Consider the following 21,366-nt stretch of genomic DNA (forward strand, 5'->3'; position numbering starts at 1 on the left):
TGTACTTTTAGTAAATTAAGTACTGAGCAAAATGAAGGATGATATCTTAAACTTCTCTGTATCAATATCCTAGAATTCACAATCCCTTTTAAACATTAGACTTCTAGGCATGTAACCTGTTACCAGCATGATCCTACAGATTGTTGTGATTGGCTAATTGTAGGAAGAACTGAGAACACAATAGTTTTAGAGTAGCTATAGTGGAAATCTAGGAACAAGTGTACTGGCGCCATGTAAAAAAATACTGGTGAGACCTTGAGTTCAATTATGAAATGCTGCTTTATTTACATAGCCCTATTTACCACACTATATTTTGCTCCTTTTTTAGGTGTGTATTAAAAATGGACCATCACTGCCCTTGGTAAGTCCCTTTTATTTACTTATTTCCTCTAAAAAGGTCAAAGTTGCTCTATATGCCTACTTTACTAAGCATAGTTGTAACATGTCTGTTTCTGTGATTCACTGGTCTTTTTATTTGTGGGAGGGACAGGGGCTTAACATTTTAAAGCAAGAGTGAATATGCCACTAAAGGCGTGGTAGTGAATTCTTGTGGTCACAAAGTTAATGGTCTCTTAGCCATTATCTTTCGTAATTAGGCATAGTAATGAAATAAAGCACAAATTGTTCTTCTCTTTGACATTACACAATCAGTTCTGGGGTTTTTTTCTGTCTTGATGTTTGAAATACTCTAGATTGTTAACTTCAGCAATTCCTTACCTTTTTTCTCTCTGATCTAGAGAACCATTCTGAAATCATCTAAATACAAAGAGAACATGCCACGTTGTATTAAGTGTACCTGCTAAGATTTTAATAGGTCTTCAGCATCCAAGATCTAGATTTGTTTGGGTGTGTCAGGAACCAGTCCAGAACAATTAGAATGGCCAGGTATCTCTGTGCCTGTAAATGAAAGGAGAAACAAGTGAGACATGAACTTTTTTTCTCAATCTGTTCCTCTTAAGGGACTTGATTTCTGTTGAATTCCTATACATCAGGAGCATCATACTTCCATTGCTTAGTTCACTTATGTATCAGTGTGTTCTCAATAAATGATTTCAAATTAGTTTTTCTCTTTTTTTTAGGGTTAATAATTGCATTGGATTTTCCAACTATAAATTCTTCCTTCAGTTCTTAGCTTATTCTGTTCTCTACTGCCTGTACATTGCTACAACGGTCTTCAGCTATTTCATCAAATACTGGAGAGTAAGTTTAAAAATCCTGAAGCACCCCCCCAAAAAAACACCCAAACACACACCTACTCTAGTCTGTGACATTGTTCACCTTATCTTTTTTTACATTTTTAAATAGCTAATATGGAAGTAACAAGAAGGGAAGGCACCAAAAGTAAGTTTCCCATGTCTAATATTCTGTGATTGAGGAGATTCAAAAGATTCCAGTTGTACAAGTTTCTGTCATATATGAAAATCTTTTTAAGGCATTCAGGAACCTAAACTCTTGACTCTTGCTGATTCTTTATAATGTACTTCTCTAGTCCAGTCTAGTCTAGATGTGAAGTTTTAAAAATTCACATCTTACTAATTATAGATTTGACAAACGTTCAAACAAATTCTACATCCTTAGTTTCTTAAGAAAAAGGGGCAACAAAGTACTCCCTCATTGTTAGAAAATAATTTTTAATTCTTTATTCAAAGGAGAGTCACAAAATTCCTACTGGAAAGAAAGAAAGACACATCAACTCATCTTCACATATGACCAAAATGAAATGAGGAGTCTTATTTGAAGTTTGTATAAAAATGCTGGTGTTCTAATACTGGCTCTGTTACCTGCTTCACTGGCTCATTGACAAAATTCAGTAAAAGAGATGTTGAAAGCACTCTACTTTTCAAAATATGATTCTAATAATTATAATGAAATTTTAAAATCCTACTTTCATCTTTCTTCTTCTTGAAGAGATCAATCTCATGTATTTCCAAAAGAATTGAAGGCACATTTTCAGTTTACACATGTATACTGGATCTTCAGAAATATAGTAAAATATGTTGTTTTGTTTCATGCCAATAGACTCCAGAAGACATCACCTCCACACAACTCTACCATAATTACAAAGACATCATAACCTTCCATGAAGAGAATTGTCCAAACTGAACCTGAATAACAAAAGACAGATGTAGGCAGAGCTATGAGTTATTGTTTTAGGAATTAAACCAGAGCCTGTATAACAGGAATATCTTACATTAGGTAGAAAGGTAAAGCAGCAGGGAAAGAACATGAATCCTGTGACCAGAATATGGATTATAATAAACTGGAGGAAAAAAGGGAGAAAAGCAAGGCAGTGAAAACCTAAGTAGCAGAGAATATTTAAATTGTTAAATAGTGATTCATTCCTACTAATATAGGAAATATAGTGTAGAAAATTATAGTGATATGTGCTTTCCATTCTCCTGTCCACTTACTTAATCAATCAGATATTTAATAACTTTAAGAACCATGAATGATATAATGGATATCAAAAGCTTTAACTCAGAGACACAAAAGTATAAGCAGAAATAAAGTTTTCTCATCAATTTTGTATTTTCCCCAAATACAAAATGCTTCACCATCTTGGTATTTCTTCATTGGTCCTTTTGCACAGGACAGGATCTCTTATCTATTGCTCATTTTTATGACATGTTTGGCATTTTATTCACATACTGAGCTACTACCCTGAAAGTAAACAAAACCTACTACATCCAGTTCAGCAGGTAACATGTCAGCCTTAGTCTTCACTGCAGACTTTACTTAACACAGTAAGCTGCTGTTTAAGAACTACTCTATGCTCTCCCAACAGAGTAAACAATACATTTGCCTTTGACATTCCTAGTCAGCCAATAATCAAATGCCAAAATGCCAACCAGGTGCCATATGCTTTTTTTTAACTCTTGGAAGATAATATTTGGATATGAATCAATCACCAGAAATATGTCAATATTCACAAGCAATATCAGGGGTGAACATAGCCTTGTCCTTTCCTATGCCCTTATTTCTTCTCCACAATATACTAGCTTATGCCTGACAGATGAGAGAGAGGCAAAGAAACCTGTCTTGGCTTGCCTTCATAATGAAAAGGACATTGTCAGTTCAGAGAAATGCTTCTTTGCAGTTTCTCCAGCCAGAGAATGCTTTGGCGTGGTTTAGAGATGGCTTTTTCAGTGTAAATTGGGTCTCCCTTAAAATGAAAAGTAAACACTGTCATTTATTGTAAAAGCTATTGTATCAAGGAAACCAGCTGTGCTCCTAAGAACAGAAACATTCATTTGTATAGTACTTTACCATTTTCAAAGCACTTTTATATCTATTCTCTCATTTTATCCTCACCACAGCCTTGTGAAGTAAACAAAGAAGGAATTACTAGTCTCATTTAAAGATGATAAAACCGAAGCTTATAGTAGTTAAGTGATATGCTCAGGATCACCCAGTTTGTAACTTTCAAAGCCAGGATTTGAATCTGACTCTAAGCCCAGTGATATTACTGCCCATAATGGTCCTGCTATGAAGAAGCTCTAGCTCCTTTGGGATAAGAATTCAGAAGACCATCAGATTGTGTCTTTCCTCTCAATATTAATGTAAAAAGTTGCTACTTTGTTAGGAAACTGATCTTTACCTTATGAAAAATGAGTAATATATGTCTCCAATTCTGGACCATGAATCTCCTCACGGAGGCTATGAATTATTTTAGAACCAAGATAATAGGTATTATTTCACCAGCATTTCCCTGAACTGCTTCTGGTGTTTATTGCTTTGAGTAGTTTAGTTTGGCTATCTCCTGAGAAGGTAATTTTGAACATAGGGCCACCACACTCTTCTAAAAAAAAGTTAAATATTAAGTACTTTATCAAGGGGCTACACAGTAGAGTCCTGTAAGAGTAGTTAGGGGAGAGAAAGACTTTCAGCTCAGCTATCCAGGGTGTGAACTGACTTTATGTCATTCCCTCCTGTGCAGTCATTTTCTATTGTCCATTTCAACATAAAGGTAAATATTAAAATAAATGAGTTTTAAAAGCTTTAAAAAAACATGCTAAAAAAGTAGAGATGTGAAATAAGAACCCAGCCAGGCAAAAACCACTACAAAATGATATGTGGAGTTTTTCTTATAAATTCAAAACAAAACAAAAAAACAATCAAATTCAGTTTGAGTGCTTAGGCCAAGAGGTATCATTTTAAAAGGGAACTTGAGATGAAAGTTTCTGAAGGTTGAAGTCCTAGGAATAGCTATTTTCTGAGGTGCAAATTTCATGCAGGTTTTACCCAGACCACGCCTTAGATGAAAGCAACTCACTGGCTTAACTCCGTTTCTCTTTGTTCTTTGAACACACACACTCTGGGAGATTCCAGGTATTTCCTTACATCGAAATAAATAAAAATCTCCTCTAAGAGAAGAAAAAAAAATCTGTACTACCCAAATTTGCCAAGTGTTTTCCCGCTTTAACTTTCTCCTTCGAAACTAGGGTAGAACCAGATTCTAATGTAAGGTCCACTTCAAGAATAACTTTTAACTGTATCACTCTAGATCACTTGGAAATATTTGAAAATAATTCATCATGCCAAAATAATAATCAGCACAGGAGAAGAGCAGTGAAGAAAAGTCATTCTCACAATGCCTTATTCCAGAATTGAATTTTTTTCCTAATATTCTCTTCAGAAAACAAAATATTACATGCTGTGCATGCTACAAAACTTTAGAAAATTCATTTTGGTCTAGGGCTGCACATTTTTTAAAAATCTGGTGCCACATAGAGGATAAGATGTCCCAGCTAACTATAAAAATCTTAAAGTGTGGTGATGGCCTGAAGGAATAAGGTGTGAGGGCCGGGTGGAGGTGAGCAGGGGCGGAAAATGGAGACATTTGTAATAGTGTAAACAATAAAAAAAAGTTTAAAAAATCTTTAGCTACATACTTTTAAATTAGCCTGTCAAATACTGCTTGATTTTATTGTATAAACAGTAATTTTACAGGATGTAATATATCAACATATTGTAGTTCAGCTATTTTAAAAAAACAAATGACCATACAGAATTAGTAGTAACTTTAAAATAAGGTCATGGCTTATAGGAAGAACATTTTAAAATTCTACCTAGGTATTTTAACTTCCTACATATATCACCATGACATTTTCAACATACAGTGTCCAAGGAAACATGACATAAAAAGTATTGCAGAATTACCCACCTTGAGATAAGAGGATGAATCATATAATCTCAAAATTAACTGTAGCCAATGGTTCATAATTTGGAAACTAAATGGAGAACAAGCCTTAAGACATTGCATACCAATTATGGACTGAATATACCCTTTTCACATTACCTTTTTCTAATGGGCACATTATAGATTCTATTTTACACTGAACTGCACTTAAGCAAGAATCCATTTTAGACTTCATAAGCTGAAAGCATATCCATAAGAGACATGGTCATCAACAGAAAGAACTCTTTTGTAAAACATTTACAAAATCTATTTTTAAATTACAGCTAGACATTTTAAACATATGAAAAATTACTAACCAAAATAAAAAACCTAGCCAAGTCTCACCACTTTAATCGTTTGTTTCTGTTTATTATTTCTTTTCTAGGGGGAATTGCCAAGTGTCCGCTCTAAGTTCCATGTCCTTTTTCTCCTCTTTGTGGCCTGCATGTTTTTTGTCAGCCTTGTGATTCTCTTTGGTTACCATTGTTGGCTTGTCAGCAGAAACAAAACCACCTTAGGTAAGACTGGGTATTAAGACTAGGGGAAAAACGTATTAATGTATATCACAGTGACCTGTGGAGTATTCCCAAGGAATAGAAAAACTTCTAATGAAGCATTTGAGCTACAGTGACATCCCCTTGTCTCCAAACTGAGACAAATGTAAACAAATTTTACCAAACTGGAGAGCCATGACGAATGAAGCTTACTTAGTGAAGAGAGCATTAGTGAACGAAACCTCATGTAGAACCAGAAATGACGACTGCTCTTTGTAGTTCATATTGCATAATAGCTTTCCAGATTTACAGCTTGAAAATTTTCTAAAGTGTTCACATGAGGAAGTGAAGAAAAGAATCAGTACAGAAGGGAATACTTGAAGGAGGAAGTAAAGGTCAATAAAGATCAAAGAATCTAATTTATTGAGCTCATCCAAAAATAGAGTCCTGAAAAAGAACTCTAACCAACAAATCACTGAATATCCATAATCACCAAGGAGCTATGTAGGGACTGTGGGGATGAGATAAACACATTAAACAACTGAGTCTCTAGAAAATGAGTACAAGAAATGAACATTTTTTTTCTGTCCATTACTTTGTCCTCTGGCGCTGTTATTTGGAGAACTATATTTCTGATGGATTCCAGTACAACAATTTTTTCATCTATGGTGAAAGAAATATTTACATTGTATGCAAATTAATGCATGAGGAGTGAGGAGAAAGTGTCAAAACGTTGAATGTTTAGCTAAAATAGGTTTGAGAAAAGTTTAGTACAAAAGCCACTATACTTTTCAAGTTGTTTACTAATAACGCTGATAGGTAAGAAAGCATTTGCACTTGTTTTCTAAACCAAATATATATGTAGCACTTAGTTGCTAAGGTGGTGGATTCAGTTGCAAATAGAAAAGTACTAAAAGCTTCATGATAGAAGAGTCTGAAAACAAAGAACAAAAAGGAAATGGCCAGATGCAGCCAGAGTCCATCAGTGAAAATATTTGCTTAATGGAATAATAAAAGTGTGTTTAAATATAATGTGCACTGACATGGGCCAGTTCCTCATAGTCTTTAAGGTGATCATAGTTCACCCAGTTTCTTACACTGCAGGCTTCAGTGTGAACATCTTCATTTCTGAAATGATTCAAAACCAAATCAATGTTATCATCTTTTTATGTTTTATTGATTTGGCCCCAACCCTAAAGATGGAAACCATTTGGTTGTTGTTGTCAACTAAATTAAAATAAAGTGCTATTAAATTTATTGTGTTGCTCCTTACATACAGCACTACAAAATATATTCTGTGCCTATGGCTGTTTAATTACTTCCTCCATCATGTCTTTTTTTTCTGCCATTTAAAAAAAATAGAATAACAAACTTACTTTGTATTAGGTACTTAAAATGGTTTTTACTAAGTAATTTAGCAGTCACTAAGAATGAAGGGCCTATGCTACCACAGCAAAAAGGTATCATAGAACCAAGTCACATTCATGGAGAACTGTAAAATCATGATGGTTCTGAAATTTATTCCCTTATTGCTTTCTTCTTCTTTTCTTCAACTCCCCTACCCCGCCACAGAGGCCTTCTGTACTCCAGTGTTTACAAGTGGCCCAAAGAAAAATGGGTTCAACCTTGGCTTCATAAAAAATATCCAGCAGGTTTTTGGAGACAACAAGAAGTTCTGGTTAATACCTATTGGGTCCAGGTAGGTAATTATTACCACTGAAAGAAGTTGATTCTGGACCATACCTTGAAGTAGCAGATGTAATTTTCATTGTAAGATGCAGCAGGTATCAGGGCAGTGTAAATCTCTATTCCCTAAGTTTTTCATTTTTAACTTAGCAAAGATAAATCAGGAAGTAAGGGTATGATAATACAGACATTCTTGTGCTTTTTTTTTTTTTGTGGCAGTGTAAACTGGTACCACTCTTTTAAAAATGAATTTGGTAATATGTATTTTAAAACCATACAAATATACAGGTCAATTGTCTCAATAATTCCATCTCTGAGAATATATTATAAAGACAGAGACAAACTAGGCACAAAAATATTTATTGCAGCATTATTTCCAGCCAGTAATTAGGATACAACCTAAAGTCTGACAATATGGGAATATATATATATGAAAATTAAAAACTCAAAAGTAATGGTTATAAACATTATGTCACAATAAGGGGAATGCTTAGTATATTTTAAGTGAAAAAAATGTAGAATTCAAAATGGTATGTACACTGTAATATCATTTCAGTGAGATGTGGTGCATTTGTGTTAATTTGAAAGCAACCCAGAGAGCCAAGAACACATTTTTATTTTTTAACTTATTATAGCACACTATAATATTTATTTCAAGCTGATATATTTTTAAAATAAATCTGTAAAATAAAAAAATGTAAAAATAGGACTTCCCAGTCACAATAGAACAGTAAGCAAATGCTATGCTCTTCTCCTCCCATGATCGTATCAAAATTACAACTAATTATAAAACAATCACCCTGGAGAACCATCTGAACACAAGCTGAATAGAACTCCTATAACTAAGGATATAAAGAAGAAGCCACATTTAGACTGGTAGGAGGTGTGGATACTGGAAATGGGCTGGTCCCACACCCATGCATCAGGGTAAAGAATTGGAAGGGAGGAATATCTTAGCTGTGGAGGTCCCATCTTTGGAGCAGGTGGTCTCAGCCCCATACTGCATACCTCAGCTCAGGACATGAGTGCTGAGAAGAGGAGTCCCTACAACATCTGACTGTGAAAATCAGTGTGGATTCTATTTGGGTGAGATGGAGGGCTGCTGTAGACCCAGGCATCCTCTTAAAGGGCCCAAACACAGTCTCACTCAACTACAAAAAAAATCCCCCTAGCTTCAATGAAGAGACAGCAACTCAAAAGGCACCAGGGACATATGGGGGGGATTGAATTGTGTGGCTTCCTTTGTTGAGCCCTACTCACATATAGTCTATAGGCACAGGATGGTGCCACTGTTCTGGTGGTGAGCCCTCTTCCCAGACAGCCTGCATTCTCACACAGGTGCCAAATCAGAATATGCAGTAACCTGGTAAACACACCTGGCACCACCCTGATGACTCCCTGGGACCTCACCACACCAAACTCCAGCACCACCAAAGTCTTTTTCAGCAGTTGTTTCTTACAGGCAGAGAGACATGGCCCATGCTACAGACTTACCTAAAACCCCTCAAAGGCCCACAGTCCCCAGGGAGGTGACAGCTGGCCTCTGTGCACCCTGTGCCTATTCCTGAGTGGTCCACAGCCTAGAACAGATGGCAGCCGTCCTAGATAAGCAGTGTGGCATCTTGCATGATACTCTGGGCACAGCATGGGCAGCTAACAATCATGTAAGGGGCCACAGAACAAACATACCCAGTGGCCAGGTTCAGACCAGAAAACAACACCACCCAATAAGCTCCACATATAGCACAACCAAAGGCTGGTCTCAGCAGACACTAGAGCACCAATGAGGGGAATGTTGCTTCATGGAGTCAGCGCCCACACAACAGCTCATACCCTGTGGTCCTGACCAGGCCTCATAGCCAGTCAGCCTGAGGGTCAGCCCCACCCACTGATGTGCCAACAGCAATCAAAGCTCAAAGACAAAAGGAGAGTGTACACAGCCTACACAAAAGATACTCCAGGAGCATCCAGTGCAAGTGCCCTGGGAGACTGCACCACTGGGCCCTACAGGACACCTACTACAGAAGGCCACCTTGCCAAGACTGGGAAATATAGCAGATCTACCTAATATACAGTAACGAACAAAGAGACTCAGCCAAAATGAGGAGACACAGAACCTCACAGACCTAGTCCCAAATGCAAGAAAAGGAGAAAACTCCACAAAAAGAACTAAATGAAATGGAGGCAAGCAATCTACCAGAGTTCAAAACACTTGTTTTAAGAACGCTCAAGGAATTTAGGGGAAGAATAAATGATCTCAGTGAAAACATAAACAAAGAGATGGAAAACATAAAAAAGATCATAGAAAGCATAAAAGAAGTCAGAAATGAAGAATGCAATGTCTTAAATAAAGAATACACTAAAAGAAAGAATAGTAGATTAGATGAAACAGAGAATTAAATCAGCAATTTAGAAGACAAGGTAATGGGAAACACCCTATTGGCACAGCAAAAAGAAAAAAATAATTTAAAAAATGGGAATAACTAAAGGGACCTCTGGAGCAACATCAGTAATACTGACATTTGCATCATAGGGGTACCAGAAAAATAAGACAGGGAGTGCAAGAGATTGAAAACCTATTTGAAGAAATAAAGAGTGAAAAATTCCCTAACATGGCAAAAGAAATAGACATACAAGTCCAAAAAGTGCAGAGTCCCAAATAGGATGAACCCAAAGAGGCCCACACCAAGACACATCATAATTAAAATGGCAAAGGTTAAAGACAATGAAAGAATATTAAAAGTAGTAAGAGAAAGACAGTTACCTACTCAGGAACTCTCATAAGATTGTCAGCTGATTTCTCAAAAGAAACTGTGTAGGCCAGAAGGGACTGGCACAACATATCGAAAGTGATGAAAAGCAGGACATTAAAATTGAGATTGTGATACTCAGCAAAGTCATTATTGAGAATCAAAGGCAGATAAAGGGCCTTCCAGACAAGTAAAACCAATATTACAAGAAATGTTATAGGGACTTCTATAAGAAGAGGAAGCAAAAAGGATTATAAATATGAATAATAAAATGACAGTAACTACATATCTATTAATAATCACTTTAAATGTAAGTAGATTAAAAGTTCCAGTCAAAAAACACAGAGTAGCTAAATGAATAAGAAAACAACACACACACACACACACACACACACACACACACACACACAAGAAAGCAAGACCTGGGGAACTTGCAGTCAAGTTGGTGGTATAGGTAAATATGGCTCGCCTCCTTGCACAACCACATGAAAATTACAACTAAATTATAAAACAATCATCACTCAGAACTGTCAGAAATCAGGTTGAAAGAAATTCTGACAACAGAATTAAAGAAACTACATCCATCCACACTGGTTGGAGGGGCGGAGATGCAGAAGGCTAATCCCACATCCACATGTGGTGGATAAAAATTCAGGAGGGATATCTTGGGGGCGAGGAGTCCCAGCCCTACACCAGGCCCCACAGCACAAGATTCCAGTGCCAGGAAGATAAGACCCTATAACTTCTGCAAAAACCAGCAGGGATTGAGTCAGTGGGAAAAACTTTTGGAGTTCCAAGCAGTTCCTTTTAAAGAACCCACACAGAGACTTACCCAGAGTCACTCCCTCTGAGTTCTAGCACCAGCAGCTTGAACTGAAGGTAGCAGCTTGAAACACACCAGTGGCATACAGGGGGAACCTGAAGTATCTGGCATCAAGGTGAGAGCTGGGGGACATCTTTCTCCCAGAGAGAAATGTGGGCAGAACCATGGAGCTGGCAGGTGGGTGCCATATCTGTGACTCCATCAACCTGGCTCACACTGTTTGCCTCACCTTGGTGATTCCCTGAGGCTCTGCCCCACCCAACTTACAGCTGTCAACAGTGGCCTTCCCAAATGAATGGCTGTTTTTGGCTCAAGCTTCACATCTTCTTAAATCATTTCAAACAAGCAACAGCTGGCCTCAGTGAGCCCCTAGCCCCTGTACCTCTTGCTAAGTGGCCCCAAGAAAGCACCAGCAGCAGCCAGCCTAGATTCACAGCTTGGCTTCGCCTGCAATGCCCAAGACCAGCACAAGCAGCAGCCATCTCAGATCACCATATATCTCAGGCAGGGTAGCCCCAGGCAAAATACAGGTGGGAGCTGACCATCACCTGCAACACCTGGGAAATCCCACAGCCTGCACACCAAGTAGACAGCTACAGACTATGTCAGAGCACCACCACCCTACCCCTGCACAGCTGATCCTCCATGGAGGGTGGGGAAGTGGGTGGTCAGTGGTCACAGCCAATCCTTGCAACGGACTGGCCTGGGTAAATCCCTCCTATTTACCTGCCAACAGCAACAAAGGCTCAACTACAAGAGGAGGGTGCACTCAGTCCACATGAAGGACACACCTCAAGTACCCAACTTGGGTGATAGGGGAGGCTGTGCCACTGCGCCCTACAGGACACCTACTACATTAGGCCATGCTACCAAGATGGGGAGTCATAGCAACTCTACCTAATACATAGAAACAAACACATGGAAGCTTCTCAAAATGAGGAGACAAAGAACAATGGTCCAAATGAACAGGTCAAAACTCCAGAAAAAGAACTAAACAAAATGGGGATAAGCAATCTATCAGATGCAGATTTCAAAACACTGGTTATAAGGATGCTCAAGGAATTTAGTGAGGGCCTCAACAGCATAAAAAAGATCCAGTGAGAAATGAAGGATTCACTCATTGAAATAAAGAACAATTTACAGGGGAACAACAGTAGGGTGACAAGAATCATATAAAAAATGAAAGTGAAAAAAAGAATCAAGTCAATGATTTTGGAATATAAGGAAGCAAAAAACAATCATACAGAACAAGAAGAAAGAATGAAAAACAACAAGGAAAGTATAAGCAACCTCTGGGACAACTTCAAAGGTTCCAACATTTGCATTATAGGGGTGCTAGAAGGAGAAGAGAAAGAGCGAGAAATAAAGAAAACTTCCCTAATTTGGTGAATGAAATAGACATGGAAGTCCAGGAAGCACACAGAGTCCCAAACAAGATGGATGCAAAGGTACCCACTCCAAGACACATCATAATTAAAATGCCAAAGGTTAAAGATAAAGAGAGAATCTTAAAATCAATAAGAAAGAAGCAGTTAGTGACCTACAGGGGTGTTCTCATAAGGCTGTCAGCTGATTTCTCAAAAGAAACTTTGCAGGCTAGAAGGTATTGGCAAGAAATATTCAAAGTCATGAAGAGCAGAGACCTACAGCCAAGATTGCTCTACCCAGCAAAGATATCATTCAGAATCAAAGGGTAGATAAAGAGCCTCCTAGACAAGAAAAAAACTAAAGGAGTTTATCATCACCAAACCATTATTATATGAAATGTTAAAGGGACTTTTTTAAGAAAAAGAAGACAATGAAAACTATGAACAGTAAAATATCAATAAATACTTATCTATCAACAATTGAATCTAAAAAACACTAAGCAAACAAGAAAAACAGAGACAGAATCATGGTTACAGAGGGCATGTTGATGGATGCCAGATGGGAGGTGCGTGTAGAGGAATGGGTGAAGAGGTGAGTGGATTATGAAATACAAATTGGTAGTTAGAATAGTTAGAATAGCCATGGGGATGTAAAGTACAATATAGGAAATGGAGTAACCAAAGAACTAATATGCATGACCCATGGACATGAACAATGGTGGAGTGGGGGTTGCCTGAGGGAATGGGAGTTGCTGGGTTAAAAGGGTAAAAAGGAAAATTGGGACAACTATAATAGCATAACCAATAAAATATAATTTAAAAAAGAAGTAAATAGCCTTAAGAGTTTAAAAGAGAGAGAACAAGACCCATACATTTGCTTTTTACGAGACCCCCACCTCAGATTGAAAGACACACAGAGACTGAAAGTAAAAAGATTGAAAAAGACATTTCATGCAAATGGAGATTTTAAAAAACTGAGTAGCAATATTTATATCAGGCAAAATAGACTTTAAAACAAAGTTTATAAGGAGAGACAAAGAAAAAAATTTCATAATGATAAAGGGATCAATCCAATAAGAGAATTTAACCCCTGTAAATATTTGCATATCCAATACTAAATATAAATAGTGATGGACATAAAAGGAGAGATTGACCATCATACAGTAATTGTAGGGGACATTAACGCCCCATTGACATCAATGGATACATCATTCACAGAAAATCAAGGAAAGAGCAACCCTATATTACACATTTGACCAGATATATTTGATTGATATTTTAGACCATTTTACTCCAAAGTAGCAGAATATACATCCTTTTCAAGTGTACATGAAACATTTTCCAGAATAGACCACGTTAGGCCACAAAACAAATCTCAATAAATTTAAGAAGATTGAAATTATAACAAGCATTTTCTCTGATCACGATAGTATAAAGCTAGAAATCAATTACATAAAGAACACTGAGAAACAATCATATGGAAGCCAAATAACATGTTACTAAACAATAAATGAGTTAACAACAAGGTGAAGTAAGAAATAGAAAGATACCTTGAGAAAATGAAAATGAAAACACAGCAACCCAGAAGACCTTCAGCGTTGCCCTAGCGGAGTACCTGCTCTCTGGGTGCAGATATGTATAACACACCAACTTACTGTGACCTAGGAAAGGCTGCCAAGGATGTCTTCAACAAAGGATATGGGTTTGGCATGGTCAAAATAAACCTGAGAACCAAGTCATGTAGTGGAGTGGAATTTTCTACTTCTGGTCGTGCTTATACTGATACAGGGAAAGCTTCAGGCAACCTAGAGACCAAATATAAGGTCTGTAATTATGGACTTACCTTCACCCAAAAATGGAACACAGACAATACTCTTGGAACAGAAATCTCTTGGAAGAATAAGTTGGCCGAAGGGTTGAAACTTACTCTTGATACCATATTTGTACCGAACACAGGAAAGAAGAGGGGGAAATTGAAGGCCTCCTATAAACTGGATTGTTTCAGTCTTGGCAGTAATGTTGATATAGATTTTTCTGGCCCGACCATCTATGGCTGGGCTGTGTTAGCCTTTGAAGGTTGGCTTGCTGGCTATCAGATGAGTTTTGACACAGTGAAATCCAAACTGTCACAGAATAATTTCGCCCTGGGTTACAAGGCTGCGGACTTCCAGCTGCACACTCATGTGAATGATGGCACTGAATTTGGAGGGTCTATCTACCAGAAGGTTAATGAGAAGATTGAAACATCAATAAACCTTGCATGGACAGCTGGCAGTAACAATACCTGCTTTGGCATCGCTGCTAAATACAAGTTGGATTGTAGAACAACTCTCTCTGCTAAAGTAAATAATGCCAGCCTGATTGGACTGGGTTATACTCAGACTCTTCGACCAGGAGTCAAACTGACCCTATCAGCTTTAATTGATGGAAAGAACTTCAATGCAGGAGGTCACAAAGTTGGGTTGGGATTTGAACTAGAAGATTAATGAGGTTTTGAATAAAACATCAGATTTCTCCCTGGAGATGAAGAGAAATGAACCCACTATGTTTGGGCCTTAAAATTCTTTGAGATTTCAAAAGTGTGAACTTTTTATTCTTCCAAAGAATTGTTATCCTCCCACACACTGAAGTCTAGAGATCACAAGGGAGGTGCTGGAAGGCATGCCTGGAAGTTGTCATATTTGTGCCACATTTCAGTTCAGTTCCACAGTATTATTTTAAATGTGATCCTCAGTGACAATGTAGTGTTGTGTTATAAAGGAAATAACCCAATCCTCCAGTTTGTACATCACATCCTGCATGTCCCGCACTACTTTTTCATGACCTTTTAATATATTGATCTCTGTGCTGTAGTGGAGTCTTTGGTTTATTAGCATCAGAGCAAAATAAAGTAAACCCATCACATTTGAAAGTAGTCACTCAAAAAAAAAAAAAAGAAAAGAAAAGAAAACACAGCAACCCAAAACCTATGGGAAACAATAAAAGCAGGCCTCAGAGGTAAATTCATAGCATCATAGGCCTACCTCAAGAAACAAGAAAAATCTCAATAAACAATATAATCTTACACCTAAAGCAACTAGAAAAAGAAGAACAAACAAAGGCCAAAGTGTGTAGAAGAAATAAATAGTAAAGAACAGAGCAGAAATTAAAAAAATACAAAAAAAAATATAAAAGACCAATGAAACCAAAAATTGGTTCTTTGAAAAGAGAAACAAGATTGATAAATCTTTTACCAGACTCATTAAGAGAAAAAAAGAGAGGACCCAAATAAATAAAATCAGAAATGAAAGAGAAGTGATAACTGACACCACGGTGATCCAAAGCATTATAAGAAATACTACAAATATATTCCAACAAATTGGACAATTTTGAAGAAATAGGAGAGAAGATGGCGGAGGAGTGAATGGGAGTCATGCTGACCTCCTCCCAAAACCAAACTGGAAATGCAACTAAATAAGGGAGTAATCACCTGGAAAGCAGTGGAGCAATAGTGGGAGAGGAGCCTTGGTGCCTTGGACACTGGATTCTACTCTCACACATCCCAACGAGTGAGAAATGCGGTGGAGGCTCGAGAGGGTGGGCTGGGTGCCCACAGGCACTGGCACCAGAGGGACATTGAAATGGCCAGTTAGCTTCCCCCAAGAAGAACGGGGTCTGAATCATAAACAGGAACCCCTAAACTACAGCAGCTAAAGCCAAGAAAATACAGACAAAATGCAACCCCGAAAAGCTTAGGGGCGCTCTCTGCCAGAGACAGGTGGCTGGGGATGCAAAGAGACATTTAAAGGGCCAACACAAAAGTTGCAGTGGCAGCCGCCCTCCTTGATCTCTGGGTAGAGGTGGCAGCAGGGTGGGCTGGTGCCTGGGAAAAGACTGGTGAGGAAAACTTTGTGAAGAGAACTGACACTGGCTGGTGAAGCCCCGGGTGATAACGCACTTCCCACTCTGCAGCTACCATCTCGCTCAGGCATAAGGGAATCCATTAACCTGCCTTTTGTGCGCTCCGCACACAGCTTGTAGGCATGTGAGCTGCGGGGCTGAGTGCAGACTGGCTGGGAGAGCCTTGAGGAGAGACTGGAGACGGAGGCATTGGGGAAAGAATGGGAGGAGGAAGCAGGGAGTCCCGACTCCTTCTCCTTGCCGTAGTCTCCATTGTGCGGGAAGAGGCCACACACCCAAAGAGCCAAAAGCCAAAAAGCACACATAGACACCCCCAAAACACCAAGTGCAGGCGCGCACACTTGTGCCGAATGACCGGCGAGGGTTGGCAAGCGTGTGTAACCTGCGCGGGCTGGAAAATGCTTGCACCGGCTGGCAAGGCCTCCCACAGATTGGCACCATACGGCCTGTGAGGGAGTGCACAGAGCGGCAAGGGCGGGCGTAAATTGACCCGCCAGCCCGCGATTGCGGAGCGGCCCACAAAATTGGTAGAGCTGCCCAGAGTCCCTGGAGGAGAGACCAGAGATAGGATTAACAGGAGAGTCCTAGAGCTGACTTCCTCCCATTTCCGTAGTCCCCATTTGGGGAGGGCAAGCAAACCACCCAAAGAGCCAAAAGCAGGGAAAATACACAATAGAAGACCCTAAACGGACCAGTGCCGCAGAGCTTGCTGGCCAGGGGGCCAGATGAGTACCCGAGGTCGCGCATAAGCCCCCTGGTCTGGGGCAAGCACATGCGAGCCCAGGCAGGCGGGGGATCCTGCCACCCTGGGAGCGCGCTCAAGGAGCCTGCATGAGAGTGCAGAGAGATCCCAAAATATAGCCCAGCCCTGACGGAAGGGGTCACAGAGCTGCTCCAAGCAGGAGTCAGACACAGGCATTAGGCTCCTGGAAGGCTCAAACAAACAACCCAAGATCCTATAGGGTCAACAACTGACATCATCAGAGGCAGGCCCAGAAAGAAAAGTAAAGGACAAAAATACTTAACAGACTCTCACAAAAATGGGAAGAAAAAGAAGCTCCCCCCAAATGAGTGGAAAAGGGACTACCCACAGAGAGAGCGCAATGACATAGAGGCAAGGGAACTGTCAGATACTGAATTCAAAACAATGGTTCTAAGGAAGCTCAATGAGCTCAGCCAGCTCAAAGAACTATGAGAAACTGCAGAGAAACTATCAGGATCTTACAGCAAACTCTATCAGCCTGGAAAAGGACATAGAAACTCTCAAGAAGACACAAGAGGATATGAAGAATACCATTTCTGAATTGAAGAACACAGTAGAAGGAATCCAAAGCAGGCTGGATGAAGCTGAGGATCGAATCAGTGAGATGGAGGACAAGGTAGAAACAAGCTCCCAGAAAGAACAAGAAATGGAAAAACAACTCAAAAAGAATGAAGAGGCATTTAGAGAAATGCAGGACAACCTGAAATGCAATAATATCCATATAATAGGGATCCCAGAAGGAGAAGAGGAGCAAGGGATAGAGAACCTCCTTGAAAAAGTAATGATGGAAAATTTCCCTAATTTGAGGAAAGGCTCTCATGGATCCAGGAGGCACAGAGGACCCCACTCAAGAGGGACTCAAAGAGGTCCACTCCAAGACACAACATCATTAAAATGGCAAATGTCAAAGACAAAGAGAGAATCCTCAAGGCAGCAAGGGAGAAGGAGAAATTAACATACAAGGGGGCCCCGATACGCCTAGGAGCTGACTTCTCAGCAGAAACACTACAAGCCAGAAGGGAATGGCAACAAATATTCCAAGCCATGAAAAGCAAGGGCCTACAGCCAAGGCTGCTCTACCCAGCTAGGCTCTCCATTAAAATAGAAGGAGAAATATGGATTTTCCCAGACAAAAGAAAGCTAAAAGAATACATCTCTACCAAACCAGCACTCCAAGATATGCTAAGGGGACTGGTTTAAGCAGATGAAGGAAAAGAATGAGACAGAGAGGAACACAAGTACAAAGAGAAAAGATGAGTAAGTTTCTATCAGTAATATCTCTCAATGTGAATGGATTAAATGCCCCAATCAAAAGACACAGGGTAGCTGAATGGATAAGAAAACATGACCCACACATATGTTGCCTACAAGAGACCCACCTCAGAGCAAAAGACCTACACAGATTGAAAGTAAAGGGATGGAAAATAATATTCCAAGCAAATGGACATGAGAAAAAGGCTGGCGTTGCCACACTTGTATCAGACAAAGTAGATTTCAAAGCAAATGCCATAAAGAGAGACCCAGAGGGGCACTTTATCATACTTAAAGGAAGAATCTATCAAGAAGGCATCAACATTGTAAACTTATATGCTCCCAATATAGGAGCCCCCAAGTTTATAAGGAAATTGTTGGATGACTTCAAAAAAGATATAGACAGCAACACACTGATAGTAGGGGATTTCAACACCCCACTGTCAAAAATGGACAGATCTTCCAAACAAAACATTAATAAACATATTGTGGCGCTGAAGGACACACTGAATCAAAGAGACTTAACTGACATATATAGAACCTTACATCCCAAAGAAGAAAAATACACATTCTTTTCAAATGCTCATGGCAGTTTTTCAAAGATAGACCACATGATAGGACACAAAGCAAGCCTCAGCAAATTCAGGAAAATTGAAATAATACCAAACTTTTTCTCGGACCACAAGGCCTTGAAACACGAAATCAACCTCAAAGAGAAAATTCAAAAACTTGCAAGCTCATGGAGACTGAACAGTAGACTATTAAACAATGAATGGGTCAATAATGAGATAAGAGAAGAAATCAAAACATTTCTGGAAACAAATGAAAATGAACAGACAACAGTCCAAAACCTATGGGACACAGCAAAGGCGGTCCTAAGAGGGAAGTTCATAGCAATACAGGCTTACCTAAAAAAGATAGAAACCTTTCAAATAAAAGACCTAACACTACAACTTCAAGAACTGGAGAAACAACAACAAATAAATTCCAGAGCAAGTAGAAGGAAGGAAATAGTCAAGATGAGAGCAGAACTGAATGACATAGAGACAAAAAAGAACAATTCAGAGGATCAGCCAATCCAGAAGGTGGCTCTTTGAAATGATAAATAAAATTGACAAGCCCTTAAGCAGACTCATCAAGAAAAAAAGGGAGAGGACCAAAATTAATAATATCAGAAATGAAAGAGGAGAAATAACAACTGATACCACAGAAATACAAATGATCATCAGAAACTATATGAACAATTATATGCCAAGAAATTTGAAAATCTTGATGAAATGGACAAATTTTTAGAAAAGTATAATCTTCCAACACTGAAGTAGGAAGAAACAGAAAGCTTGAACAGACCGATAACAGCTGGGGGAATTGAAGCAGTCATCAAGAAACTCCCGGCACACAAAAGCCCAGGGCCGGACGGTTTCCCAGGAGAATTTTACAAAACATTTAAGGAAGAGCTAACCCCTGTCCTTCTCAGACTATTCCAAAAAATCCAAGAGGAGGGAAGACTCCCAGACTCTTTCTATGAGTCCAGCATCACCCTGATCCAAAAACCAGATAAAGACCCTACAAAGAAAGAAAACTACAGGCCAATTTCGCTGATGAACATGGATGCTAAAATCCTCAACAAAATATTGGCAAACCGCATCCAGCAATACATTGAAAAGATTATCCACCACGATCAAGTGGGATTCATCCCAGGCATGCAGGGATGGTTCAATATATGCAAATCAGTAAGCATGATGCATCACATAAATAAAAGAAAAGACAAAAACCACATGATCATCTCGATAGATGCAGAAAAAGCATTTGATAAGGTACAACACCCATTTATGATCAAAACACTCAGCAAAATGGGAATAAAGGGGGCATACCTCAACATAATAAAGGCCATATATGAAAAACCTGCAGCCAATATCATACTCAACGGGCAAAAACTGAAAGCTTTCCCACTAAGATTGGGAACATGACAAGGATGTCCATTCTCACCACTTCTTTTCAACATCGTATCGGAAGTCCTAGCCACAGCGGTCAGACAAGAGAAAGAGATAAAAGGCATCCAAATAGGAAAGGAGGAAGTAAAGCTATCATTGTTTGCAGATGACATGATAGTGTACATAGAGAATCCTGTAGACTCTACCAAAAATCTCCTCAACCTTATAAGTGAATTTGGCAAAACAGCAGGATACAAAGTCAACATTCAGAAATCAAAGGCATTTTTGTACACCAGCAATGCAATAGAAGAAGAAGAAATCAGAGAAAAAAATACCATTAGATAGAGCAAGAAGAAAAATAAAGTACCTAGGCATAAATTTAACCAAAGACATAAAAGACCTGTACCCAGAAAACTATATAACATTGAAAAAAGAAATGAAGGAAGACACAAATAAATGGAAGCATATACCGTGCTCATGGATTGGAAGAATGAATATCATCAAAATGTCCATACTATCTAAAGCAATTTAGATTCAACGCAATCCCTATTAGATACCAATGACGTATTTCACAGAAATAGAACAGACATTTCAAAAATTTATATGGAACCATAAACGACCCTGAATAGCTTCAGCAATTTTGAGAAAGAAACACAAAGTAGGAGGGATCACAATACCGGACATCAAACTCTACTACAAAGCCACTATACTCAAAACAATTTGGTACTGGCACAAGAACAGACCCATAGGCCAGTGGAACAGAATAGAAAGCCCAGAAATAAGCCCAGGTCTCTATGGGCATCTAATATTTGACAAAGGGGGCAGAAGCATAAAATGGAGCAATGATAGCCTCTTCAACAAATGGTGTTGGGAGAGCTGGACGGCTACATGCCAAAAATTGAAATTGGATCATCCGCTGACACCATACACAAAAATAAACTCAAGATGGATAAAAGCCTTAAATATAAGTCGCAACACCATCAAAGTCCTAGAGGAGAACATTGGCAGGAAACTGTCAGATATCCCACGCAGCAATTTTTTCACTGATATGTCTCCTAAAGCAAGGATCATAAAGGAAAGAATAAACAAGTGGGACCTCATCAAAATAAGAAGCTTCTGCATGGCAAAAGAAAACATCAGCAAAATGAAAAGGGAGCCAACCATATGGGAAAATATATTCGCTAATAATACATCAGATAGAGGTTTGATCTCCAAGGTACAT

The 21,366-nt window shown here is 39.0% G+C and overlaps 2 protein-coding genes across 3 annotated transcripts in view; both read left to right on the top strand.

The window, feature by feature from the left end:
* The window catches only part of ZDHHC15 (zinc finger DHHC-type palmitoyltransferase 15), a 120,185-nt gene that overhangs the window by 72,265 nt on the left and 26,554 nt on the right, over positions 1–21,366 (top strand). For both annotated transcript variants that reach the window (XR_008529643.1, XM_054579570.1), the window contains exons 6-9: positions 329–361; positions 1,080–1,200; positions 5,565–5,697; positions 7,246–7,372. Coding sequence is in view for 1 of the 2 variants with exons in the window: in XM_054579570.1 (XP_054435545.1) it covers positions 329–361; positions 1,080–1,200; positions 5,565–5,697; positions 7,246–7,372 (414 nt within the window). In the remaining variant the exon portion in view is untranslated. The remainder of the gene's footprint in view (positions 1–328; positions 362–1,079; positions 1,201–5,564; positions 5,698–7,245; positions 7,373–21,366) is intronic.
* On the top strand, positions 13,889–14,924 carry LOC129075491 (voltage-dependent anion-selective channel protein 3-like). The gene has a single exon (XM_054579571.1). The coding sequence runs from the start codon at positions 13,934–13,936 to the stop codon at positions 14,783–14,785; it is 852 nt and encodes a 283-aa protein (XP_054435546.1). The 5' UTR covers positions 13,889–13,933; the 3' UTR covers positions 14,786–14,924.

Source organism: Pteronotus mesoamericanus, unplaced genomic scaffold, assembly GCF_021234165.1.
Source record: "Pteronotus mesoamericanus isolate MK-2021 breed Mesoamerican mustached bat unplaced genomic scaffold, CSHL_Meso_final contig_55, whole genome shotgun sequence".
NCBI lineage: Eukaryota > Metazoa > Chordata > Mammalia > Chiroptera > Mormoopidae > Pteronotus > Pteronotus mesoamericanus.